The 26157-nt window shown below is 41.3% G+C and overlaps 1 protein-coding gene across 1 annotated transcript in view; it reads left to right on the top strand.

Moving 5' to 3' along the window:
* Positions 1-20267, top strand: part of CDC5L (cell division cycle 5 like) — a 35758-nt gene extending 15491 nt beyond the window's left edge. The window contains exons 12-16 of the mRNA XM_064448213.1: positions 198-278; positions 636-881; positions 3684-3881; positions 17792-18004; positions 19762-20267. Coding sequence (XP_064304283.1) covers positions 198-278; positions 636-881; positions 3684-3881; positions 17792-18004; positions 19762-19866 — 843 coding nt within the window. The 3' untranslated portion in view covers positions 19867-20267. The remainder of the gene's footprint in view (positions 1-197; positions 279-635; positions 882-3683; positions 3882-17791; positions 18005-19761) is intronic.
* The last annotated feature ends 5890 nt before the right edge of the window (positions 20268-26157 follow it).

Here is a 26157-nt window from a genome sequence, read left to right as displayed (position 1 = left end):
TACTTTAAAGGCAGTAAATTATTATGTCATCAGGTAGAGTGTGACCTGCTATTTGGCTCTGGCTTCATAACATGAAGTCTTTATACTTTAAGGAAATCTTTGCTGCAGTAATCAATCAGTTTCTATATCGCATACATTTGTAGAAGGCATCTGACTGTATTGCAGTAGCTGGAGTAACACTTAGCTTCTTTGTCTAGGCTCTCCGAGATGCAGAGCGTGCGAAGGAACTGAAGAGAATGCACAAAGCTGTTCAGAAGAATCTGCCACGGCCCTCAGAAGTAAGTGGAAACAAAATTCACTTTTATGGAAGAAAGTAGAAATAAATGTGTTAACCATTGTAAGAGGAAATACAGTCTAGGTAGATCCTGAGAGAACGGAACCTTTATTTGAGTATGCTGATTTCAACATTACAGGAAACTTCCACAACAAAATTGTTATGAGTAATTTCATATGCACAAATGAAAGCACAGTTGGGTGTTCGGATTGCTGTGTGTCACACCACATGGGATATTGGCACCTGTTCTGCATGGTTTAGCTGATACATAAAATTCATGCTCAGGGGGAGGTCTGTGAATTTAACGTGGTCTTTGCTGTGTATGGTGTTTATGAACTCTTATTTTTTCATCCCTGGGCAGGTTAATGAAACAATACTGAGACCCCTAAATGTGGAACCACCTCTAACAGACTTGCAGAAAAGCGAAGAGCTAATAAAGAAAGAGATGATTACCATGCTTCATTTTGATCTTTTACACCACCCATTTGGAGAACAGCCTAGTGGTAAGAAGGGAAAAGGCCCAGGATTTGGAAGCAACAATGCAGAACATATGGCTTACTTGGAACAAAATCCTTATGAGAAGTTCTCCAAAGAGGATCTCAAGAAGGTGAGAATTGTGTGGCCTAATGACCAGTGACCTAGTGTCTCCTTTTGTTGTAGTCCTATAACCTTGCGAAAAAAGGTGGAGTCAAGCCTGCACAGAACTTAGTTGAGAGGTCTCCAGAGGGTTGTATGAGGAGCTGTAAGGGTAATTTGTTGTAGTCCTATAACCTTGCGAAAAAAGGTGGAGTCAAGCCTGCACAGAACTTAGTTGAGAGGTCTCCAGAGGGTTGTATGAGGAGCTGTAAGGATAATTTAAGTGCACATTCTCTTCTCTGGAAGCTAATATTAATCTAGGCACTCAGGAGAATGATGAGAATGCTGTATTTGTCCAGAGATACTGTCTTTTAGATACAATTTTGAATGTGTTGTGATTGCTTCTCATTTTCAGTAAGGGTAGGACCTATAATACCCCGACAGTTAACAAATTCTACTTTGCTGTTTCTGAAAATTGATGTTAAATCATTGATTCTTTAACTAGCTGCGAGGTCCACCTTTTGCTGCCTGTGTAGCTTGCTAATCCATAATTATAAGCTTTTTTTTTCCAGAGCAGTGCAGACTAAATACGACAGTGGTAGCCAGTTTATAAATTCAAGCAGCAAATCAAGTTGTTTAATTGTGCTTGTCAAGCTTGATCTTGTACTAGCTGTGCTAGCGCAGACCCTGCTGGGCTATGGTAGCTGATCTTACAGCATATCTGGTTAAAAAGCGCTGAATAGGCAGAATAGGTTGTTGCTGGATGAAATGAGTAGGCTGTCTGGGCACTCTGTCCTGTTTTGCATTGTAATCCCAAGTTAAATAGCAGTCCTGTACCAAGGGTTCTGGTTCGGGTTGTTAGCTTATTTAAGCAGCTACAGATGTTGCCTTTTGCTGCCAAGTGACAGGCAGTTCAGACACACAGTGCTGTGGTTAGCTCTTTCAAAGAGTTTCACCTGTGAAGCTGTGCCAGTAACCTTTGACCAAATGCTTACAGGAATAAAACTGAGTGAAAAGGACAAAATCACGTGCCACCAAGTCATCTGTTTTGTGCAGACTCCTGCTATCTGAAGCTTGCGTTTTGACAATAGCTGTGTGTATCTCTACCCCTAAGTCCCATATTACTTTAAAGTGACTCTAAAGATATACAAGCAGATTTTAAATCTGTCTCCTTGACCATATCTGACCAATGAATCAAGAGCCTAAAATGAGAAGCACTGAACAGTATGTACTTCCAATTTGCTGTTAAATGAAAAATTATACTTGAAGATTTCTGAGCAGAAGTTAAAGATGGAAAATACAGTTAGATCATGAATTTCCCTGCCCTGCCAGTGTCAGATTGTTCCCTTAGGAACACTCTCTGAGTGCTTTCTCTGGTTGTTTTGAAGTGCAAGGAGAATTGGGTTTTGTATCACTTCCCTTAGAGACTATTACACAGTCCAGTAGTTTTTGTCTGGAAACTTTCTTCAGAGTCCCTGGAAATTTTGTCTCCTAACTCGTGGGCAGAAGTTTTTTTGCATCCTTGCTCCTGCTTGCTCTCTAACATTCAGCCTAATATTCCCTCTGTCTAAAAATCAAATTCAAGCCAGGAAGTTTTCCTATCTCTGTGTTCTCATCTGGGGCTTGTTTATTTTGCTTTGTTTCTTCACTTGCTTTTAGAACATCTTCCTACTAAAATCCCTTCATAAAATGCTTCTTTCTTTTCCTGATGTGTAGTGGTCTTCTGGGAAGGATTAGCAGTGGTGCTAAGCACAGTGTGCTGAGCTCTTAAAGCTGTGGAACTGTTTTGGTGCCACAACTAAATAGCCTTGAGTAGTTCCTCACAGTGTACGAGTAGAGGTTAATTGAAAGTGAACTTTAAAAAGATTTAGCTTTCTTAGGTGTGGTTAGAGTACTCTTATCTGTCTTGACCATCGAGGACAAGTAACTAATTTTCCTGTCCCCGATATCCCTGGAATAATCTAATCTGGTGATATCTGAATTAATTCCTGGGAAATATGCTGTAATAAAGCCTACATCTGCTTGTAGTGAAATATCTACTGCTGATACGGAAATTCGTGATGCACATATAAATCCTGTTGAAAGGGACAACATGCACTTGTAACCAGTGAAGTCCAGATCAGCAAAGATGTTTTAGTTTTTTATTTACAAATAAAATTGGAAGGACCTGGGTGCCTGGGTAGGTCTGTGGGTCAGGTTCTATGTCAGAAATATTAAGAATTTTGAGAACAACATGAACCTTTTCAGTTCACTGTAATTTACTTTGTGAACTAAACTGGAAACAGCAGAATGCTCATATCTCACTAGTAGTCCTCTACCAACAGAATGTGTGTTAGTTAAAGTCAGAATAGTATTTCCTGCAATGGAGCTGATGCAGTTCACCCGTTAGTTAATACTGAGTCGACTTTCCAGGTTGTGTGGAGAAGGGCAAGCAAAAGGAAATGAAAAGTGATACTTGTTTCATAGAACAGCTGCTTCTGTCTGTACAGTTCTCTCTCCCCTCAAGGTCCTTGCTTTTATCTCTTTTCTTTTGCAGCAAGATGAAGTATCTAACTGTGCCACAGCTTTCATTAGCTACAGCAGAGTGATGTCAGGTTTGGCCAAATTATATAAAATGAGGGGTATTTGCACCGTGAGTAGCCTTCTAGCCTGGGTTTCATTTATAATCCACAGCATCTGTGTTGGATTTCATAGTTAGCTTAACCTGATGGTGAGGTTTAAGTATGAAGAGAGAAACTGCCCCTGTGAATTGCACACTGAAGGATTGAAAACGAGGAATTTTCTTGTATTGTGTGTATTGTAACTGCAATTTATTTCTCATCACTTCCAATAGGCACAGGATCTACTGGCACAAGAGATGGAAGTGGTAAAGCAAGGAATGGGGCATGGAGAGCTCTCAAGTGAAGCTTATAACCAGGTGTGGGAAGAATGCTACAGCCAAGTTTTATACCTGCCTGGACAGAGCCGCTACACAAGAGCTAACTTGGCCAGCAAAAAAGACAGGATAGAGTCACTTGAAAAGAGGCTTGAGGTCAGTGTCACTTCTTTCAGCTTTTTGCACCAGCTGTTTTTTTTCTCCCTGTGTGTTTTGTTTCTTTTTTCCAGGTAAGAGTTACAGGTTACTTTATAAATCATTTAGGTCTTTTGGTGGGATTCCTTTGAAAAGGTTGTTGAGGAATTCTAGGGAGTTCATAGATCTTCTTAAGGTGTTTAAATCACCTTCTTTTATCCTCCTCCTTTTCTTAAAATATCCCTAGAGTATTCCCACACACAGTTTCTCTTTGCACTACTAACTGTAACACTGCTCATCTCACCCACTTCATTCTCAACTGGAGAGAAGGTCAGGTTCTGCCCTCTCTCAATTCCATGTGGATTTTTTGCTGTTTCGTTAATCTCCGCTGTTAGTAGATCAGATACTTGATCTTTCTGTTTTTGCACTTTGTCCCTGATAGTGGCCAGTATGAGATACTTCAGAGAAGGATGCTTAAAAACATCTCTGTCCCCAAACTCCTCTCAAGTTCTCTTTCCAACTTAAGATTTGGTTTCTGATTGACTATTACATATGTCAGGGTCCAGATAGTCCTGAATTCTTGCCAGACTGGTGTCCTCTACCAATTCCAGTGATTAACTCCAAAAAAGAGAACAGTGGATGCTTATGATCCCGTTCTACTTCATCAGGAAATAGTAGGATTCCTTATGAGTGCATTTTAAACTAATTTTGAGTTTGCTGTTGTGTGTTTGCATAACTGGTATTTTCTGCATGTACAAAATGCCAGAAGTCAGGTAGCAATGTCTGACCGATGTGTCCGTGTGCTGTTCGAGTACTATGGCAGGGCACTGGTACTAAAGGACCAAAGCACTGACACTACATCTTTTTGTGCTGAGTTGTAGAGTACAGCATTCTCCAGGGTCAACATGCATGCATCGGTTTATTCAAAATGCAACGGTCACAGGCCTTAGCTCAGCCTGGGTGTGGCTGAGGGAGGTGTGTGCAGAGAGGCAATTATCGGAGGTATGGTGCACTAAGTAGAAGAAATCAGTTCAAACCCCCTTTGACACTGATTTCCCTTGCCCTGTCCCCTCTCTAGAGTTTCACCCAAACACTCCATGCAAAACACAAAAATATACAGCTTCTATAATAAAAGGTAATCTGGTCTTAAACTCTTTCTTCCCACAGAACATGTGTTTGTTCAGACTTGCAGTAAGTTATTAACTGTTTTCCAAAATACCATTTTAGCCTAAAAGTCTCTCTAAATTATGCAGGCATGAGATTATTTTTTTCCATGGTAAAAGGAAACTTTAAAAAAAAGTTCTGTATTTAACATCAACATAGCTACTGTTGCTAGAAGTAAACCTCCTCAAACAGCTACTACCACAGAAATAACAAGAGAGAGAGGCCAGAAAGACTGAATTTTCACTTGATTCATACACATGAAATACAGCGTGAATGTGTGTTTTGTAAAGTCTGTCAGTCAAGAATGTCGTCCAGGTGTAGACTCCCGCAGTTGCTAGTCAACCACTTGGGCCAGGAGCGGTTCACCTGCACGTAGCCCAGCATTTAGTAATGCTAATAACTTAGCTTTAGTGCCAAAGCAGCTGCCGTGCTGCCGCTCACCCAGCAGAGAGCACCATTGCCCTGCCCAACGCTGGCCGCCGGGTGATGCGCTCTGACATGCTCTGCTCCGCTCTGCTTTCACAAAAACGGTATCTGAGCACAGCAGCAGCCGGCTTGCATGGCAGGAGGGGCTGCGCTGGCAGCACGCCAGCGATCTGAGGGCTGTACCTAATTTGTGTACAAATGCTTTTGAAATTTAAATATCTTACACCCCAAACTACATTAGAAGTGCATTATTGAAGTTGCAAAGTCAAACAGTCAAAAGTTAGGGAATGCACAAACAGCCTTACTCTGGCAGCCTTAATTTGCCTATGCATATGCATTATGAGGCAGTCTTTAATTTCATGATTACAGACTGGTTTTTCCACAGACTCATTTACTGCACAGGGTGGATGGTACTTGCTTAATGAGTAGCTATTGAATATTTTGTTTTCTCTTTATTGTTCGGTGTGTGGCCCTGTGCCTTTATGCTGTGCACTGTTTCTGCAGTCCAAATTGGTTACTTCTGTGTGGGCTTTCTTGTGCTGTTGATTTCTGTTCATCTCCCAGTATTTGAATGAGTAGTTGCTGGTGGTATGCTTGTTGAGCAAAGAAAGTAAGGTCAAGTAATCCATTCCTCAAGCTGCTGTTGGGTTTGTTTGTTCTGTATGTGCTCATTGCTCTGTAGGCACAAGACAGTCACCCAGGAAGCAAAATACAAATCAGAGGTCTTGCTAAGAAAGAAAATTGGGTTTCATCTGCTACCAGCATTGCATGGGACTCTGTGGAAGGCAGTTATCAAAATCTAGCTAGCTGTGTCTATGATAAGTTCTGTGGTCATGAGACTCCATGCCTCGCTGATGTAGCTACAGCTCCTCAGATTAGCTGGGAGCTTGGAGCGCTGCTAGATAAGCCTAATTGCTTGGTGTGCTTACAGTTAAGTAAGAGAGTGAGTCTGTGTGTGTGTGTTCAAAATACCACACACCCCAATTTAGTCAGGCATCCAGGGCCAGGAGAGCCTGCTGTGCCCCACAGCTGCAGGTGCAGTGAAAGTAGTGCACTGCCTTTCACAGCTCAACGTTTGCTGAGTGCACGTGGACTCTCTGTAAAGTTAAATTTGACCTGAAAACCTCTCCCAAGTGTGTGTAAAATGCAGTTTAGTGCAGCTCTGTTGCCTGACCTATTTAAAAAGCCTTTCCTAAAAGTAAAGTATACATATACAGTTTTCCAAGTATAGGTCACCAGCTGAATAATTTCTTAAATAATAAAAGGTGTAGCAGTTCAATGAACAAACAAATGTACGATGAAAAAAGCACAGCAATTATTTTTTCCTAACCCATTCTCAGCAATGGCAAAACCCACCTTCATTTTAACGTTTTTCCAAGGAAAATTGTCTGAAAGCAATATCAGTTGTAATAGATATTTTAATGGGAAGTATCAGACAACCTTAATGAAAAGCAGGGATATTAGCTCAGCTTTCAATACCCCAAGATACTTGCTTGTACTCTTAACTTCCTTTGAGAGAAGAGTAGAAACTGTAAGACAGAGTTTGCCAGCAACAGAAACTGATGTTGGTCAGCTTTGGGGGCTGCTGCTTCCCCTTCATATTGCACTAAGATCATTAGGAAAAAAGAACATGAGTGTTTAGTGATACTTGCTGGAGACAGCTGCACATCGGGTAGTCACTGTCTAATACTGCTAGATGGGAGTGCTAACACCCTGCAGATCCTGTGCAAAACAGCCAGCTATGTCTAGTGCTGTCTTCATTGCTTGGAGATTACGGGGTGGGTTGATGGCATGGACAAATGGTCGTCTTTCTCTAACTGGCCTGTTTTCACTGCCTGAGTGATTTGGTGGTGGCAGCCTTGTATATGTTGACATGACATTTATCTTTCTGCAGTTGATAGCGATATCACAAACAGATTTGCACTGTTATTGATGGATTTGAGGAGGCCAAGTGGAGCAGTTGCAGAGAGCTTCCGTTTGGCTTGGTATCCTGTCCAGGCAGTACCAGCAGTAATGCACAACTCGGCAATAGTTTTAGTATTAGAATGCACTGCTGTGTATTACTAATACTACCCACCTCTTTATTTTGAGGGCTTTGGACTCTTTGAATGTGTTACTTAAGGGGGCTTAAGAGCGTTACAAGACCAGTATGTGAACTTTCTTGCATTACAGATGGGGAGTTTCAGGTCCATGCGAGTGAATCCTTGTGACCTCACTCTATGACTATGGTACACCTTAGATTTGCTTGAATCCTGGTGGAATTTTCTGATCTTTCCCGTAGCTTCTGGAAGTCTAGTGTATTTGTTCAAGGCTGAGCTATGCTGCAGAGCCAGTAATTTCAGAAATGGGAGTTTTCTGATGCTCACAGTTCCACAGTGCTTTAGTTCACTACAATACCTTGTAGTGCCTTCTCTTGCAAGCAATATATTTATAAAGAAAAGCATTCCTACCTAAGGTGCATGTTAAACTAGGAACCTTCTCAGGTGAAATGAGATAGTAAAGGCATCTGTTTACCAAGCTAGTTGCTTCCCTTCATAGTTTGTAGTGTAGAAACTTCCTGCTGGCATTACTTTTGCTTTGAAGATGTTTCGTAATGTTGGCTTGCAGCATACAAATATTTCTATTAAGACTGTGGTAGTTAATGTCATCATTTCAGTTGATTGCTAAATTATAAAAAAACACAATTGAAAGTGTACAGGGGAGGAAGCTCTAGTTACACTGTATATGCAAAGCATAGTACATTATCTGGTTTTTGCAGTATCCAAGATACACCAAGATGGTAGTTTACCAGACCAAAGTGTCCATTTTTGCTTTGATTGCAGCCCAAGTCATCTGAATGAATTTACATTGAAAACCAGTTGCTTAGCTGGAGTTTGATGGGCTGCCTTTTACTCTTGGCTGCAAGGTGTATCACTTACTAGTTTATTGGAGATTGTATTTTAATTTTCTCTCTGGTTTACATGCTTCTAAAGCTTGCAGTTTCTTATGGATTTTCAGGTGTTCTGTTACTGAGAAAACACCTGGAGAAAATAAGAGAATATATAAGACCAGGGATAGAGAAATTACTCATAAAAGTAAAATATGATGGAATCCCTGAGTATTCTGCTTTTATGGTCGCGTATATTCATTTGTACTACTGTGTTGCCATTGTGAAATACAGGTTTGTTTGGGGTTTTTTTTGCTGTTGTGTTTTTGGTTTTGGTTGTTTGTGTTTTTTTAAATAAGGTCTGTTGGAAATGTAGTTGGGATCAGAGGATCACATTTGAGGACTGTCGGTGTTGCCTGTCAGGCTGCTCAGAATCTGATAGAGCTGACTTTATGCAAGACCACTGTTGCAGTGTCTGATCTCTGCTTAACGTACAGATGATCATCAGAGTACATGTACTTAGCGTGGCAGTTTTGGAGGATATCTACTTCTCCTTGGCAATACGAATTGTATTTACCTGTGGGAGAAAACACTTTTACTGTTTACCAGAATAGTTCAAACACAGTTTGCCCTATAGCTAGAATGCTCTAACATTTTAGCTGGTGCCAAAAAGGGTCAGTGCTACTTATTTTTCTCCAGCCGTCCCCTGCCATTACCTCTGACCTTGTACCAGAGTTCTTATGACTCTGTGGTAATCTGAATCAGTTCATTGAATTGGCAGGAGAAAAGTTATTTTTAGATTAAGCAGCAGACCCCTTTCCACAGTAGCCAGATATTAGATCAGCTTTGCTGTAACACATCACGTCTTTGCTTGCAAAATTTTGGAATATTTGTGAGATCCACAATGAAGGTAACCCATAACCTATAATGAGGAAAGCAATAAATAAAAGGTTTTGTATTGCTAAGGAGAACTTATGTCTACAGTAAGAAAAAATACCCTGCCAGGGAAGATAAAAGGATTTAGCCAGAAATCTTGTGTTTTCTTTCTAGTGGGGTGAGTATTCATTGCGTATTTTTGAGCAAGTCCCATGAGTTCTGATTCGATACACCTTATTTTAGCCTCCTAACTAAAACAGAACTGCAATTGCCTTAGGCTCCCTTTGGTTTTGGTAGAGAGACAAGGCACCTCCTGAGAGCAGCTTGGCCCATTTAAGAGTTGAATTTCCCTCTCGAGTTTCCTGTTTTTCTCTTTTTATTACAGAGGCACCTAGAGCACCGCAGATCAATGAAACAAAACTAGGTCTTAATGTCTCCCTTGGTTCCTCTGTCACTGGAACAGGAGTAATGTCTACCTAACGGGCCTCTCTGCAGTTCTGTTTGCGAAGCACTTGTAGACCTGTGACTGAAAATCACTACCTAAAACTGCTAAATCTTTAAGTGTACTTGTAAGGTGAATGATTAAGTCCTTGGTTTTCCCCACAAATTACATCTGCAGTTAGCAGCCACCACCCCCAAAACCTTCATCACCCTGAGCAGGAAGGAGGAAAGCAGATTTAGTTTTATGTAAATGTAACTGGACAACTTTTAAAACAATGATGTTTCCCAGACTGTCAGTTGAACAGCTTTGGGAAACAGAACTACACTTTGCTGTTAAACAGTTATTTTCAGAGGAAAATGCTGCTAGTTGATTTTATACCAGTTCTCTTGTTATTGACCTACTTTGGGACCTTTGGAAGGAAGCAGATGAATGCCAGGAAAAGGGTTCATCATATTCTTATTTCTGTGTTCTTGTCTATGAGTCTGAGATTTGTCTTCAAATTGGACTCTTCTGCTAGTCTTTCTTCTAAAGTCATAATTGGGGGCTGGGGATGGATATTTCTTTTTGTATAGAAGAAAGTCTTTTTCTGCATGTCCTCAGTCCAGGAGCTGCCAAAACATTGGAAATGAGCAACGAAAAAGTTCATTAAAAATAAGCTTAGACTGTGGAGCAGTTACTTTTTGTTTGGCCAGTTGCTCACAGTATGGTGGGAGGTTTTTTTCTTCCATGTCTAAAAGTATTGATTTCCTCTGTGGTGGTAGGTGAAATCAGATTTCACATTTGGAAATGTAGTTCATAGTGGGAACTTACGTATTTAGAAATAAAGTTCAGCCTCTGCAAAGCTCTTCATTGCAAAAGGCCTTTGCACACCATCACCGTTGAAAATTGTGTTTGGACAGAGAAAAGTATAAATTGATACGGACTTTTGCTGAAGCCACCTCGTCTGCAGACATGTTGCTCTTTAAAGCCTGTCCTAATGTGAAGCAGTGTCAGAACCTGCGAATGTTGGGCCAGTGTGAGTTGCTGCTCACAAAGTAACTTGCTTCATTTATACTTGTGTAATAGTAGCTGCTGGAATAAGAGGACTAGTGACTGCTGCAAGCTCATCATTGCACTTCTGCTATGCATTGAGAGGGAACCAGGCTGTCTGCTAAGTTGTTTATTGCACGAGCTTCCACACAGTTGTTAGCCTTTTCTCTGGAAGAGACCAGTCCAAGAACTCTGGGTTTGCAGGGATAGTTTTTGAAGGTAACTACACTGTGCTTGCTGCTGTATCCTCTTATCAGACAGAGCAGTAACCCCATGTTGCGTACAGCTAATCAGAGCTGTTAGCCTGAGGTAGTTGTTGCTGTCTGTGATCTTACTGTAATTTCCCACCCCACCCCCCACCCCCCCTCCTGGGAGAGGTAGAGAGTTTTCAGAAAAGCTTAGTAAAAATAAATTATTTGGTTTTCTTCTTAAACTGTGCTCTTCTAGACATGTTTCTACTGTGATTGTGATATGTGGGTATCTCTGATAATAGTGCTAGTCTTAGAAACAACTCCCAAATAAAAATATTGAAAATGAGCTTTAATGTCATTGTTGTAGATCAGCAGTGAGTGATCCAGTAACTTTCTGGATTATTCTAGATCTAGATAGTTGGATGCTGTGAACCTCTGTGGGAACATTTGCTCTTGATATACCCTGTACTGTCTTTATTTGGCAGTCCTACCATGTCCTACCATGACATCTGAAGGCAAGTCATTGCAATTTCTGAAACAGTTCACATGGAGATTGCTCTTGGGTTTAGTTTTGACTGTGAGTAGAGACAATAGCCTTCTGCAGATATCAGTAAGTCATAATGTTATATGATCTACACAACAAAGTACAATATAGGAGTTTGTGTTGAGGCTTCCCTATTAAATGGGGGAAAGGTAGCTTTATATTCCCATGGAAGCTTTGGTCTAGTTTAAGTTGTGAAGTTGCAGTTGCATACCAGCAGTGCCTTAATCTGAGGATCACCTATGACTGCATCTTTCCACAAAAAACTTTGTGTGATCCCAGTCAACTAGTTTTAAACCCTACTTTGTCACCTCTTGAAAATGTCACACTCTGTCCGCTCTTGGCTGCTCTGATACTGATCAGCATCTTTTCTTAATGATCCTTGTCAAGCCATGGAGTGGTTTCAGTTGGTCAGCCGAGCTAATGCTAGGGTTGATGTGAGTTTGATGGATTGAGCCCATGTTGTTCTACACTGGAAATGCAATTTTTTGTTTGATAGTAACCCCAAGCCTCAGTTTTCAGCGGAGTTGACTGTTACCTTTTACTAACTCAGAGGTAAGTGGCAGGCTATGCAGAGTTTTGCCTGGACAGACCGTAGACAGATGAAATGGTGTTTCAAGCCAAAAAAATTGAGAAATCTGTCTAAGAGCATGGAAGTGGCAAACTATTTTTAAGTAGAGCAATTAATGAATTTTTGTTTAAAATTGTCCTATTTTAGAGTGCACCATCAAGCTTCTAAAGGCAGATCCCCAAAACATGCACAGAGGATGCTCTGGTGTTACAGCCATCATTGTCCCTGGGGTGGTTTGAAATGCTGGTGAAACCTGCTCGGTGTAACCTGGCATGTTAGCGTGCATTGTCTCATTCCAGCTACTCTGGCTGACTGAGCCAAAATGAGGCAAGTTCACAAACCCTGCTATTTAAATTACATTAATCCAGCTGCTGCCAGCAGAATTGAGTATGGGAGGGCCGCTTGTGGGTCTGAGGTGAGGAAGGAAGTTATAGTAACGTTTGGAGAAATCCTATATAGGTTCCAAGAGCAACCTATTCAGCTAGCGTAGCTGAAGCTGGCAGAGGATTTCTCTGCACAAGCTAAGCAGTTTTATGATGGTATGTTGATTCTCCAAGGTCATGGAACAAGTAGGTTTACTTTTGACTATGGCTCTGGTAAGAACATGCAGCAGTTTTAATTCCATGTGTTGTATCCATCAGGCATGATTAAGAAGATCAATTAGAAGACAAGAGAGCTTAATGCTCTCTAGGGATTACCAGGAGCTCCACATTTAATGGAAGGAAAACAAAACAGTCAGTACATGGAAAAACAGCTCTTTGAACTGAGGAGGTGTCCTCAGTAGACTTAGTGAGATGAGGAATTGTGAAAATGTAGTTTTGAAGGCACCTGTGCCCTTCCTTCCTTAGGGTCAGTTTTTCTTAAATCTTTCCCAGTAGATGTTTGTTCTCATAAAGCAGCCTTTCCCTGTTCTTTGTTGTCCTCAGTTAAACCTTAAAACTAACCTCCTATCTAAAATTTCTTTGCCAAATTTAATTCCCTCTTCCTTTCTCGGTGGGCATAAAGGCAGACTAACTTTTTACAATGAACGTTGGGATATTAAAAACTTGTTGTTGTGCCTTTCTTCATTTTCTGGAGGGGGAAAAAAAACCCCGAAACACAAAAAACCACCCTGTTTTTCAGTCAGTCTCCCTTTTCGAGATCATGTTATATAAACCTCTGATTATGTCTGTTGCTCTATTTTGGTTTCTCTTCTCTGGATCTCTAGTGTAGTATTGAAAACTGAACACAACTCTGCTAGGCACAAGGGAAGGCTTTTACATAGGAGATTTGGGACGGGATGAGGCTCTCACACTTGCCCTAACATCATATATCATCCTCCCCCATGTCTCCCCATGCTGTTCTGGTTTTGCTATAGCTGGTACAAAAGTCAGCGGAACCAAAGCCAGCCAGGGAGCACTACAAAATAAATAACTAAGTGGAGAAATCTTTCAAATGCCTTTACATTTTCTGCTAGGTTCAGGGGGGAAATGGTTGTCAGATTTTACTGAAATCTATTTCTTAACTTTAAGCAAATAATGTAGGCTACTGTTTAAACACACCTCTTCATAACTGCTTGGAATTTTTAGCTTGGTATCTGAGCCTTAAAATTTTACGAAGCTTGAACTAAAATTATATGCAGTTGTTGGCATTAATGCAGTAGTCAGCAATTTTTAATAAATAGTATTTGTTACAAAAGCTGAGACCTTCCTTTGACCTTTTTGTAGTAGGTCCTAAAATCTTGTAGTTGGGAGGAAGGAGGAAAGGTGGTGAGTGTTCACATTTCTCTCTATAAGCAGAGAAGGAAGAAAGGGCCGTTATTTCTGGGTTTAGATACTTGGGAGGCTTTTTCTGGGGCCTCCCCTCCCCCCCATTTTTCTTTTACAGCAGTGAAGCCTCTGAGAACCCAAGGTAGACAAGGAACTGAGTAGAAAAGCAGGGGCCGAATAGCAGTATATAGCCTAAGGAGCTCTAGTAGTTAAACGTACTAATCTATATCCAGAGCAACTTGGAAGTATTAAGTCCAGTTCTCATTGTCTGAAAATTTCATGAGTCCTTAAGTAATCAGGCTTTGATACTATAATAAGCATTAGATTTGAACTGGCTGTGTTCTTTGTTGGAGAAAAAAAGTGCTTTATCTCATACACTGAAACAGTACACACTTAGGGTGGGACTGATCCACCTGACCTTAGGCAACAGTGTCAGAACAAGCAGCCTGTGCTCCCATCTTAGTGAAGAGCACTTCAGTGGCGTGCTTAGTCTCATTTTGAGGCCCCAGATCAGATGAGCCTTGCCCGAGATTTGCCGGTTTCTCTCCAGATTAGGGAAGGACCTCAGGTGACAAGCTCGGATGTTGACATCTAAAGCCAAGCAAAGTGAATCCCAGCTGAAGTCTGTAAAAATGTGTGACCAACCCAGTACTCCCACAGCTACTGGCGATACTCGGAGCGTGCCGATAATTCAGCACTTCTGATCACAATGCCTTGCTCAGGTCTCTTTTCTGTACAGTGGAGATAGTGCCTATATCTGCATTTCATGTCCTCAGGTACTCAGTGTTTAACATTTTATTAGAAAATTAGGTTGTTTGACAGGTCTTCACTCAGGACGACAGAATAGTGGAATATTTCTAAATGGTCTTTTTTAACCTGTCTCAAAAGTTAAATCTTGTTGAAGTTTCATTTCACACCAAGCATGCTCTACGTTGTCTGTAATGCTGTGAAACAACGTGGGACAACTGATCTTTGTTAGACCTCTGTTACAAAATTCTGTTTGCCTGTGCATCCATCTATTCCATGATCTCTAAATGTCAGTGGTTCTCAACACACGTTTTTCATCCAAGAAACAGTAATTGGAAAATAGTTCATTTACCGCACAGTTGTATTTGTTGTTGCAGTAATAGCATATTATTTACCAGTGAAGACATTTAAAGCTTTCATACTTTTCCATCAGAGTATCCTCACAAATCCCTAATCTATTTATTTAATTTTCTCTGGATTTATATAAATATTGAAAAAGAGGCGCCTTTCTGTATGCTTAAAGCACCTTGGGCATAGCTTAAGTCTACATTGCAAACAGAATCTGAAAAGCGTAGCAGTCTGCATCTCTCTCCCCAGGAGCAAACTAGACAGCTCAGAAAGTCACATTTCTCTTTCACTCACCCATTAACAGTTTGCTCCCTTGACCATTCACTGTTTATCCCTGCACCGCCTACTAAAACTGTTTTAAATGAGTGAATAAATTGTTAAGGAGTAGGGCATTTTACAGAAACGTGCAGCTGCGTAATAGAGTGTGCTTTAATAAAGCTGGACGTTTGAAAGATTGATGAAATGCACTTTGCAATAGCTTGGTGCATATGACTATGATGGCTGCACTAGTCCTGGTGGCTGGGGTTGCCTGGCTGACTCTGGTTAGATCTGTAACACACAGATCAGAAAGTAGTTCCTTCCCAATGGAGTTCAGTTTCATTGGTAAAAGATGATATCTTGGGTAATTGTAGGGTTCAGAGCAGTGAAAAGCCTCTGCTTTTTGCTTGATCAGTGGTAATTCCTTTGTATGTAAGAACATTCACCGGCAGAGCTTTGATTTTTAAAGAAACAAGGCAAGGATAGGTGATTTAGCCACTGTGGTTCCAAGTTAGGCTTTTATATTTTAACACTTGAGAAACTTACATGTTTTTCTTCATCTCTTGCACTAATGTATCTTTAACTGTGACAAAAATCAAGGTCTGAGAAGCCTGAGTCCTTTTTTGTTGAGTGTGGCGTCTTTCGCACAATGCTTTCTGAAAAAAAGATGTGGGTTTTGTTTATTTTTTGAAAGGAAGTAGCATTAAAAGAAAAACCCAACCAGGAACTTTATGTACCTATTTAGAGATGTGAAATGCGACACCTCTTCACAGTTTTGCTCAGCGGTATAGGCCTGTGTTGTTCGTTGGTTTGTGATTCAGTGTTAAAGATCTCTTTGATGCTGTCTATCATCAGGCTTTATAACTGCTGATGACTATTTCATGCTGTTACTGCTCATTTAATTTTGCCCCACTGAATACATGTATAAAAGTACGCAAAGGTTTCTGTTACCTTTGCTATTTTATAAATGTTATATAAAACATTTATAACATGTTAACGGGAATATTCCTGTTTATTTGCGTTGTGTCCTAGTTGGCAGAATTTTGTAATTTGTATCACTTGTCCATTTATGGATTATGCCTGGATTATGGTTTCAGAGGACTGACCTGGACAGCTTTGAGGGAACTAAGACTCCTAATCCAGGGCGCACCAGGTAGCACTTACCAGAATGATACGGGAAGGAGAGCTTCATGTCTAACACACCAATTGCTTTGTGGTTTTGATACCGCATTTTAATCTGATCACTTTGTCATATCTGTTGTGTACGCTATTGGATTGTAAATTCTGGGGGTTTGCTTCTGGCTTTTGCTACTGACCTCAGGCAGCTGATTCATTGTGCCATCCCAGTATTGGTCTGTTAGCTGAAGATAATCTTACTTTCTTGCTGTGAGATCCATAAGGGAAAAGCCCTGCACAAAAGCAGTGTTAGGAGGGGGGCCACGGGGGAGCTCCAGATTTTTGGTATGGTGCAGGAGGGACTAATGTTGCAACATAATAGAATGTAGTAAAGCTGAATGGGAGATCTTACAGATTTATTTTAAGGCAAAACCAGTTTCACTTATTTGCAGTCTGATACTCACGTGCTTACGGACGCTAAGACATGTAATCATGGAATGGTTTGGGTCGGAAGGGACCTTTAAAGATCTTCCAGTTCCAACCCCGCCTGCCATAGGCAGGGACATCTTTCACCAGATGAGGTTGCTCAAAGCCCCATCCAACCTGACTTTGAACACTGAATCAAATAATCTGTCCAGCATTCAGCTGCTGAGACATCTGAATCCAAGGGGTCGTTCTGAGATGCTTTATGTTGACACCAGGAATGAAGGGTCACCACCTGTTGAGTTCTCATCATGGCACCTGGCTTCCTCATTGGATGGTGACCATGGGGTTTTTTTTTTTTTGTTTTGGGAGGGTTTTTTTGGATTTGCCTTTCATACCTTTTAGAAACAGACAGTAGTTGGTGTGTCCATCCTGTCTCACCTCTGTGAGTTATCAGAATTTAGTCTTGGTCCTTTGTCTCCTGATGTGGCTGTCCTGAGAACATGCATCAGATAGGTGGTAGGATTTGGTTGCTGTTCTCATAGATCTGCTGTTCCTTGCAGTGCTTCCATGCCACAGCACTGCCATTCGTTTGCCAGTCAGACCAGTCTAAATGTTTTCATTACGGCTCTCTGTAACAGAGAGACGGATTCAGAGCTGCTTCAACGTTCCCGCTTGCCTTTTTACCTGATGGGATGTGATTTAGGTGAATGCTTTTGGGATAGGCAGAAGGATTGAAAGATGTAGCTGTTTCTGCATACTAAGAATATAATTCTGAAAAGGAGGTACATAATATCTTTATTTAGTTTTCCTTTACTAAGGCAAATCACAGAATCACTAACATCTCCTGTGTAAGTGGGATGTGGCATAGCAAGCTACCATAAGAGTCGTCTGCTTACTTAGCTCAGCGACTGCAACAATTCCTGTCTATAAAGCTGTACTTGTATAGCGTGTCGTCACCTCTGTTTTGGCTAGTGGACTTCACCCCTGGAATAATGTGTTTACTTTGTGAAGGTTTTCATCCAGCAATCTAAGTTGTTGTAAAATGTGCAGTATGGTTTGTTAATAGAAATCAAAGAACTCGATCAATTCTATACAGTTCCACAGATATATTTTTACAGGGGTTTTTTTTCTTGAATTTTGAGTTCTGGATAAATAAAACAATTCTTGGGTTCCTTCTGACAGATAAACAGAGGTCACATGACAACTGAAGCAAAGAGGGCTGCCAAGATGGAGAAGAAGCTGAAGATCTTGCTTGGTGGTTATCAGTCTCGAGCAATGGGCCTCATCAAACAATTGAATGATTTGTGGGACCAAATCGAACAGGCACATCTGGAGCTACGTACTTTTGAGGAACTGAAGAAACATGAAGATGCTGCAATCCCTCGGAGACTGGAGGTGAGATTCCTAAATGTAATACCTTAGGTCAAATACAAGCCTGTAGTGGAAAAGATGTTTTTACAGTGCGTGGGCTCTGAGGTTCACAGCCGGAGTTTGTATCAAGTTTTTAATGGTCTTTTTAAATTATATTTTTGGCTGTTACCAGTCTCCTCTGCTGTTCACTTCAATATCAAAGACTCTGTTATATATATATATTAGAAGCTGGGACTAATCTACTAGTGTGTTCTTTAACTTTGTTTTTATTTTATTTCCTTGTGTGGTTTATTTTATTAATCTTCTGCAAAGCATATCGGCAGAAGTTCCATATCTATCATAATTTGGCTTGTTTTGGTTTTAATTACTGTTAGAGTAGATCAGAAATTTGTGTAAAGCCTCCTACTTCCTCAAAAGCCAGTGGACCAAATGCCAGTATATACTACAGGAGATTCTCCTTTCTTTTCACATGTTGATTATATTACTCCCTGAAGCTAATGTTGTCAGGCTTACAGATGGCTGGACTTTTAGAAAGGCAGTACTGAAATAGGGTTATTGTACTGATTTAAACATGGCCCTCTGTTTCAGAAGCTGAGTGGTTGTTCTGTAATTATAGTTCTGAGCCATCCTCAGAGTTCAGGCCATTTGCCTGCCGTCCTTTTGCTGCCTAACAACGTGTGTGTGTATGATCTGGACCATTGCTCCTGTATAACACAACCTGCCTTTACCGGCCTCTAACAGGTTGGCATGGCTTTGAGGAGAAAGATACCTCTTTCTCTTAAGTAGCCGTAACTTCTGCCTGGAACTAGCAGAAACAGGTACACTGAGATACCTGAAAACACTGCCCTAGAGCCACTGTTCTTAGTTTAAGGATCTCCAGGATATTCTTCTCTACTTTATTCAGCTGACAAGGCAACCCTCGACAAAAACTCAGTCCTAGGCTTGAGCCAGGCTTGCCTTCTGAGAAATAAGTACTCATCTGAGCACAACTTTCCTTTTAATCTTTTTTTTCCAGAAGAGAGGGTTCCATTGAGTCTCAAATCTTCTCAACCACTTGCTGTAAAAAAGATAAAATGTATCAGTTCTTAAAACTGATTGTGTGAAGACAGTTTAGAGATGCTGGTAGATGTGTTTACAGACTCAGAAGTGATTAATTGATTTAGTGAAAGTTAACAGTAAAAGTGTATTAAATAGCTTGATAGCTACTAATAGCAGCTGGTTTTAGTAAATGGCACTTGACTCAGGGCTAATCCTCCGAATACATTTGCTGTCTGTTCTGATACAAGAGTGATGGGAGATCAAATGAACTAGCAGCTGGCAGTTTTAGAACAAACCATAGCTCTCCTTCACGCACTGTGTAGTTAGTGGAAGAAGGCCAGTGGAAGGCCTTGTGGCAGGACTCAGGGTTAATTAGGAAGTTTACCCAAAATGTTTTTGAATGAACTCATGGAAGAGGAATCCATGGATAACTGTTAAATACAATGCGCTGCTTGTGGCAAGTTTCCAATTTGAAATCTCTCCTTTTGAAGCATTTGATATTAAGTGCTGTCAAAACCAGGGTAAGACACCTGACATTTGAAGTAAGATAACTGTGATTCTTGATACTCTAAATCAGCTGCTGTACTTTACATTTATATTTAAAATAAGTAATTTTAGCAGTGGCCTGACTCAGTTCTGACCCCTTGCTCTGAAGGAGCTAGAATATAACCTTTGGTAAAGATCTTCATGGGTGTGACTACTGGAAACAGCTGACTGGTTGCTTAATTATGTTTTCCTTACAGTGTCTGAAGGAAGATGTGCAGCGGCAGCAGGAGAGAGAAAAGGAGCTCCAGCAGAGATTTGCTGACTTCATGTTGGATAAAGAGACTTTTCAAGCAAAGTATTAAAGCACAAAATTCTGTTCATCACTGATGTGACATTTTTAAAGTGTACAGATACTTCTCCAGCAGCTTTTGCCATCAATTGCAGAGATCACTGTAGTCTGCTGTTTGCATCTTGTCAAGTTTTGTTCCTTTAAAGGACTATTCCAGATGCTCTAGGTATGAATGGCTTTGGCCAGTATTAAAAATTGGATCGAAATGTCCAAAATTTTATTAAAAGAAAAAAAAAATCACTCTGGTATGATTTTAGTCGTGTCTTCATTTGCTAGGGTTATCACATTATTCCTAGTGTTTTATCAGTCTTAAGTCCTGTAAGATACCTGCCTGCAGAATAATGTGTCTGAATAAATCTGAAATGTTAAAAAATAATTAAGAAATAAAATGCCTGTCCTTTCACTTAAATTGAATCCACCCCTATCCCCGGACTCTTTTTTGTTTCTGGTACATTGTCTTTCTTCTCTTCCCCTGCTGCTGCTTTTATTTTCTAAGACTGTTAATTTGTAATAGGAAGGGCCTGGCAGGATAATTGTGGTCTGTGCACTACCATGTTCCTGATTCTTCACTGTGCACATGACTAAAAACTCCCATTTTTATCAAGATGTTCAAATGGTCATAGTGGCAGTAAGGATGACTTCACCATCCTGAATCAGGGTAGGTTTCAATTCTATAAAAGCTCCTGGCATCGCGTAACGGTTCCCACAGACGTCAGCAGAATAATGTACCCTTAAATTTTCTAAGTATTAATGCTTTTAAAATCGTCTGTGCGTAATGCGCGTTGGTGCCGTCTGGTTGCTGAACCTTTTTCTGCTGACTTCTGTACGGTGGGCTGAAGGACTTGGGTAACGTCAGAGTTCGGCCTTGGCCCAGGCCTTGTGGAAGGTGGTCACGGAGGCTATGTCCGTGTGTCTCGTGCATCCCCAGCACTGGAACTCAGTTGCCTGTTCAGTTTTTAGAATTGTCCTTTGCTCTGTTCTGGCTCTGACCAACCTCCAGGTCACAGTTTGTGAATTAGCATAGGCCAGGAGCTGGGAATGCTCAGTAAACAGCGGGGATGCGGCCAGCCCTCGTACCTTAACTGTATGTGCCTGTGCTGCGCCCTGAACATCGCTTAGTTTGCTGCTGCAGACGCGGAAACATCATCTCGCCAGGTCACCGTGGCACACCATCGTTCAGGGGTTTATGGAGTGCATCCTGAGCACGTAGTACTTTTGAGATCCTTGGTAGTATTTCCTGTTGCTCCCTGGGAGTTGGTTACTCAGCATGCTTCCTTGCCCAGAGCAGCCGTGGAGCAGGGTGGAGAGCAGCTCCCTATGTACGACTCCTTTCCTCTCACCACATCTCAACAGGTTTTCATTTTCTCTCTGCTTTGACCGTTCTGAAGCGTAAGGACAGGATTATGGAAAGGGGTGAATGCACTGTTTCCTGTGGATTGAGGTACTTTTTCTAAATCTCATCTAAAATCTTTCTCAGAGTACTGTTTAGTCAGACCACACTTGAGTTACGTGTTACTGTTTAAAATTCTGTCAGCTATCCCCAATGCTTTAATACATGCATTTGCCAGAGTCGGGCATCTCGTTAGAGGATTGCGTTCATGTTTTTATTTTTGTGGAGGTGTTCATCGCTTCTTCAGGGATCCATCTGATTCCCAGCTTTTACACTTCAGGTCTTTTGAGCAATTGTTTGTGGAGGTGCATAGGGGAAAAAAATAAACTGTTAGCAGCACAGGATTCTGCGATTAAATACATCCAGTTGCATGCATCCTGCAGTTCTGCTTGTACTTACCTGAATTCAAATGAGGACTTCGCTGTTTGCCATTTTACCTTGTTGCAGAAGGTCCCTTTGTTTAGGCGGTGGGAATATTCCTGGGGGACGCTGTCAGGGTTGTGGTCGTGTAGCTGTTTAAATGCCATCCACGGTGACCAATGGTAACCGGAGAGATTTTTTAAAGACAACCTGTCTGATTTCTAATGATCACTGGTGGGAGTAGGTACGCAGCCAGCCTTGGAATATCTTTCCATTTACTCACCAGGACACCATTCTTCTGAAGTATAAATGCAATTATAGACTACATACTTCTAGAAATGTGTTAAATATTTAACTAAACCAGAGCACATCTGGAAAGAAGTATTAAGCATCAGTCTTTTAGCATATGGGGTATTTTAGCTTGCATGGTTATACCCAAAACGAAAAATCATATAAATGCGTATCATGACAGTTCTTGTGGTTGTGTGGTAGCTGGAGATATTAACAGAAAACCCTTGTAGGTTTACCAATACCACAACTACAATTATTTCCTTTCTTTTTAGGGCTGCAGCGGAGCCTCTTTGATGTTTCCTGTGTTTTTGACAGCTTCGGAGCTAGACAGGTATTCAAACTGCCTTAAGAAATATTTTTAATAGCAAATTCAGAAGGACTGAAAAATCGCAAAAGAAACTTCTTTCTTGAAATGCATACCATTAATCCATTGTTAATTGTAGCAGATAGGTATCTGTAGCATGTAATGCAGCAGGTAAGAGGTTTTTGTATTTGAAAGGTACCTGCAGGAGGTTGGTTTGGTGTTTTCTCCCATTCAGTTTAAGACAACGCTTAAGCAAGTTCGCTGTTTTCCCCGTCTCTCGTCAGAGTTTTTGTCCTGAAGTTTCTGCTTATCTCAATAATGAAACAAAACAAATGAAATAAAGTTCCTTGCCTTACGTAAAGCTCAGTTGTACCCTGCTTTGGCTTTGTACCTGCCCTGAGCTGCCAGGAAGCCCTGCTGAGACTCTTTTGGTTCAGAAGGTACTCAAGGCCGTGTGGTGCTCAGAAAGAGTGCTGGAGGAGGGTCCTGAACAAGCCCTGCTGTAGTCACGACTCTAGAGACCAGAGGACAGAAAGTGCAAGGGTGATGTTAAGCTGGAGACTCCCTCTTCACCATCTTGTCTTTATCTTAAGTAGCTGCTACTGGAGCGTTGGGCCTTTATTTTGCAGACACAAAATATTGGCAGAGGTGCGACTATGGCACCACTCCTGCCTCCTTTTCCAGAAGTATTTCAGTGCCATGGGACAGTAACATTACTGGCGGATGCTTAAGGTGTCTGAGGTTGTTAGTCCTCGGTATCATTCACAGCCTCAGTGCCCACTCTAAGGCAGCCAGTCTTAGATCTGCTGAAATCACCCCTAAAACTTCACATGGGATGCTCTGTGCATGTGTCCGTTGGATCCAGAGGGATGTAAATGGAGCAGCAGAGCCTGGCTAACGATGTCCTGAGATTAAGGAATTCAGGTGGCTTAAACTGGAGCGCTTGGGAAATTTGTTCAACCAAAATTGGTTGCTGGTAGACATCAATGCTTCTAACAGCAGGTGGTGATGGAGCTTGGGCTTTCTAGGTCTCTTTCTTGGGCTTAGGCCCAGCTTATGTCCCAAGCAATGCTCCCTGAATCTCTTTCTAAAATGTTTTGTAATTGAGTACAGATGGTGGACACAAGAGTGACTGGCACACCTTGACACCAGATTCTTCTTTTAAACTTCTGAAACCAGCCACTAATTTTGTCTTTGTTTCCAAGAACAATAGTAAGTGTAACCACAAATAGTGCAAACTAGTTCACGATTAACTGCAGTGGGTAAACCATAACCTGACTGAGTGACAGAGGTGGGATGGGGGTTGTGTTGTGTGTGTTAACAATTATTTTGAGAATTATTTAATGTTCTCCCTGAGAAATTCCTTCATTTCCATTTAGCATACCAAGATATATCTGCAAGTCTTTAAAGAATTTCAGCTGATGATTTTCTTCCCTTTCTGGAATCAGACTTGGCACTTACATGTTGGATCAGTCCCGTAGCTGGAGCCTGCTTCAAAGTTCGTGGGGTTGATAAGACTGTCATTTACTTCAGTTGAGTTGGATTCAGGTACCTGGGAAAGTTAATAGGGCAGCAGTGTTAAATTATAACAGCTGAGTGTCTGATCCATACCTGGCGGATAACAAAACTCCAGCGTGAGCTGGAGTTACGGGAGATTTTCCTAAGGCACAGGAGGTTCCCTGTGAGACATCCACCAGAGCTGGAGCCAGCTCTTCAAAACATGGCAAATCTCCAGAGAGATAGCACTATTTTAACGTTGTAATTAGTCACTCTAGCCAGCAATGGCCAAGATAACGCTGGAGTTCTCTGGCTTCCTTAAGCAGAGGCTTACAGTGTCAACAGAAGGAGCATCTTGTCTTTGCCCATTGCTGCTCTTTCTGCTTTTGCACCCGTGTTTGCTGGTGCGAGCACTCCAGCGGCCCCATTTGGTTTAAAACGTACTGTTAATCCAGCTTGGTTGTCCAACCCCCTGCACAGACGTGAGCTGGGCCAACTTTCAAGGTAGGAGGTGCAAGGGAAGGTGGAAGTGGGGCAGAATTGCCCCGTCAGAGGCTGTCCCGCTTCATTGTCTGCTTAAAGCATCTGTGAAACATGGTCTGCGGTGCGCCAGGGTAAGTAGCTAACATGAAGCAGCTAGCCACAGTTAGGCACTCTAACCAGCAAAACCGGATCTGAGCCCCTGATGATAAACGCTGGAGATTCATTGCTTTTTGCAAACATGGCCTGAACATAGATTTCTAAATAAAATGCATCAGAAACCATGTCTGAACTTCTTGTTTTGGCTGCAAACTAGCTAGCAGTATCTTAAACTAGTGTGTGAACTTTGGCTTGCCTTTGATATCCCAGGACAGTGATGTTGCTGGAGATGACATTATTGTGGTCTGGACTTAATCTGCCTCACATTCATCTTGGGAATCCAGCTTGCAGTTATCTTCCATACTAGGGGTTCAAAGCAACACCTGTCTTCCAAGCAGGATTTAAAAGTGAAGTATCAAATAGCATTTCCCCCATTTTCTTAGTTGAGTGAAATGCGCGTTGAAAAATAGCCAGATACTCATCCAAAAGCAGAGTGTCCTTTTAACGGATTCCAGACGTGTACTTGGTGACTTTCTAGGAGTCCAGCTTGTACCTTTGCTTAGGAACAACAGCATACCTGCTTCTGCTGGTCTCGAAGACTTGCACTCAGATTAACTCACGCGGGAGTGAGATCAGACCCTGATTCAGAAAAGGACTTAAAAGATGTGCTTAACATACACGTAAGCCAACCCACCCCTATCCATACGATTGCCCCACCGCTTTATAAGTTCAACGTGGTCTCTAAGTGCTTTGTTCAATCAGGATCTTAATGACTTTGAATCAAAGCGGGGTAGCAGTGGATGAAAAGAGGAGCCTCACTTTCTGATTGCATGCAGGCACTGCTGGTAGGTAAGTCTCTCCTCTCCAGCTAACCTATGGCTCACTAATTTTTTGATGTATTTAAATGAGGTGGTTTTAACTAATTCCTGCTGCTTCAGGCATAACTGATCCACACAGTAGGTGCAAAGGTAAAGAAGTGGGTACAGTATCTCACAGCATCACTTCTGCTGCAGGTATGATTCCTCATAGTGGGTTTGATTGTTTGCCATTTGTTGGGCATTTTTTTTCTGGGTTTTCTTCATAATTTATTAAGAGATGCCTCAGTGTCAGGGTTAGAAAAATCTTGCTTCCAAGTCAAAGGTTTTCCGCATATCAGATTAGACAGGGTCTGCCTCATTAGATCACTTTCAGGTTTCCAAGTTACAACCATGGTTCTGATGTATTCGGATTCCTTAAAGATTCCTCAAAGGAAATGCAAGTACCTCTTTTAAGATCATTTATGTACATCGAAAGCATTTACGAATTGTGACACGAGGAAACACAGGCCATTTTATTATTTATTCAGTTCATATATCAGCTCTTTTGCCAAGTAAATGCTACAGGTAAATGTCTCATAGGAGCAGACAAATGTGTGCGTTAGGTTCCCCTCTTCTTCTCCCACTCCCTCCCCTCTCCCAAAAAAGAAATGTGGGGTCTATTTTGTGTAATTATCATGCCAGTAGCATTTTAAAGCGTGTTACGCAGCTTAGGTGAGATTGTGGCCCCAGTGAAACCAAGGGGAGATTTGGCTTCAATGAAGCTGAGATTTCCTTTCCTCTCCTCTCCTGTCTGTATTTGATGAGCCTTTCTGTCAGGAGAAGAAAGAGATCCTCTTTTGAAAAATAGTCATAGATGCTTAATAAAGCTGAACGAGCCAGCAAGGATTACGTTTTTAGCTCTATGGCCAGCAAAATCTATTCCAGAACTAATTCTGACTAAAAGGACTGAATCCATTGGTTGAACCTCAGACACAAAGGCACCCCTGGAGTAATTCAACTGTATGTTGTTTTTTGGGTTGGTTTTTTTTTTAAACTAATTATTGCACTGATCTTTATAATATCTGG

Source organism: Phalacrocorax carbo, chromosome 3 (assembly GCF_963921805.1).
Source record: "Phalacrocorax carbo chromosome 3, bPhaCar2.1, whole genome shotgun sequence".
Classification (NCBI taxonomy): Eukaryota; Metazoa; Chordata; class Aves; order Suliformes; family Phalacrocoracidae; genus Phalacrocorax; species Phalacrocorax carbo.
Note: the sequence above shows the minus strand (reverse complement) of the source record. Positions and strands in the feature narration are given on the sequence as shown.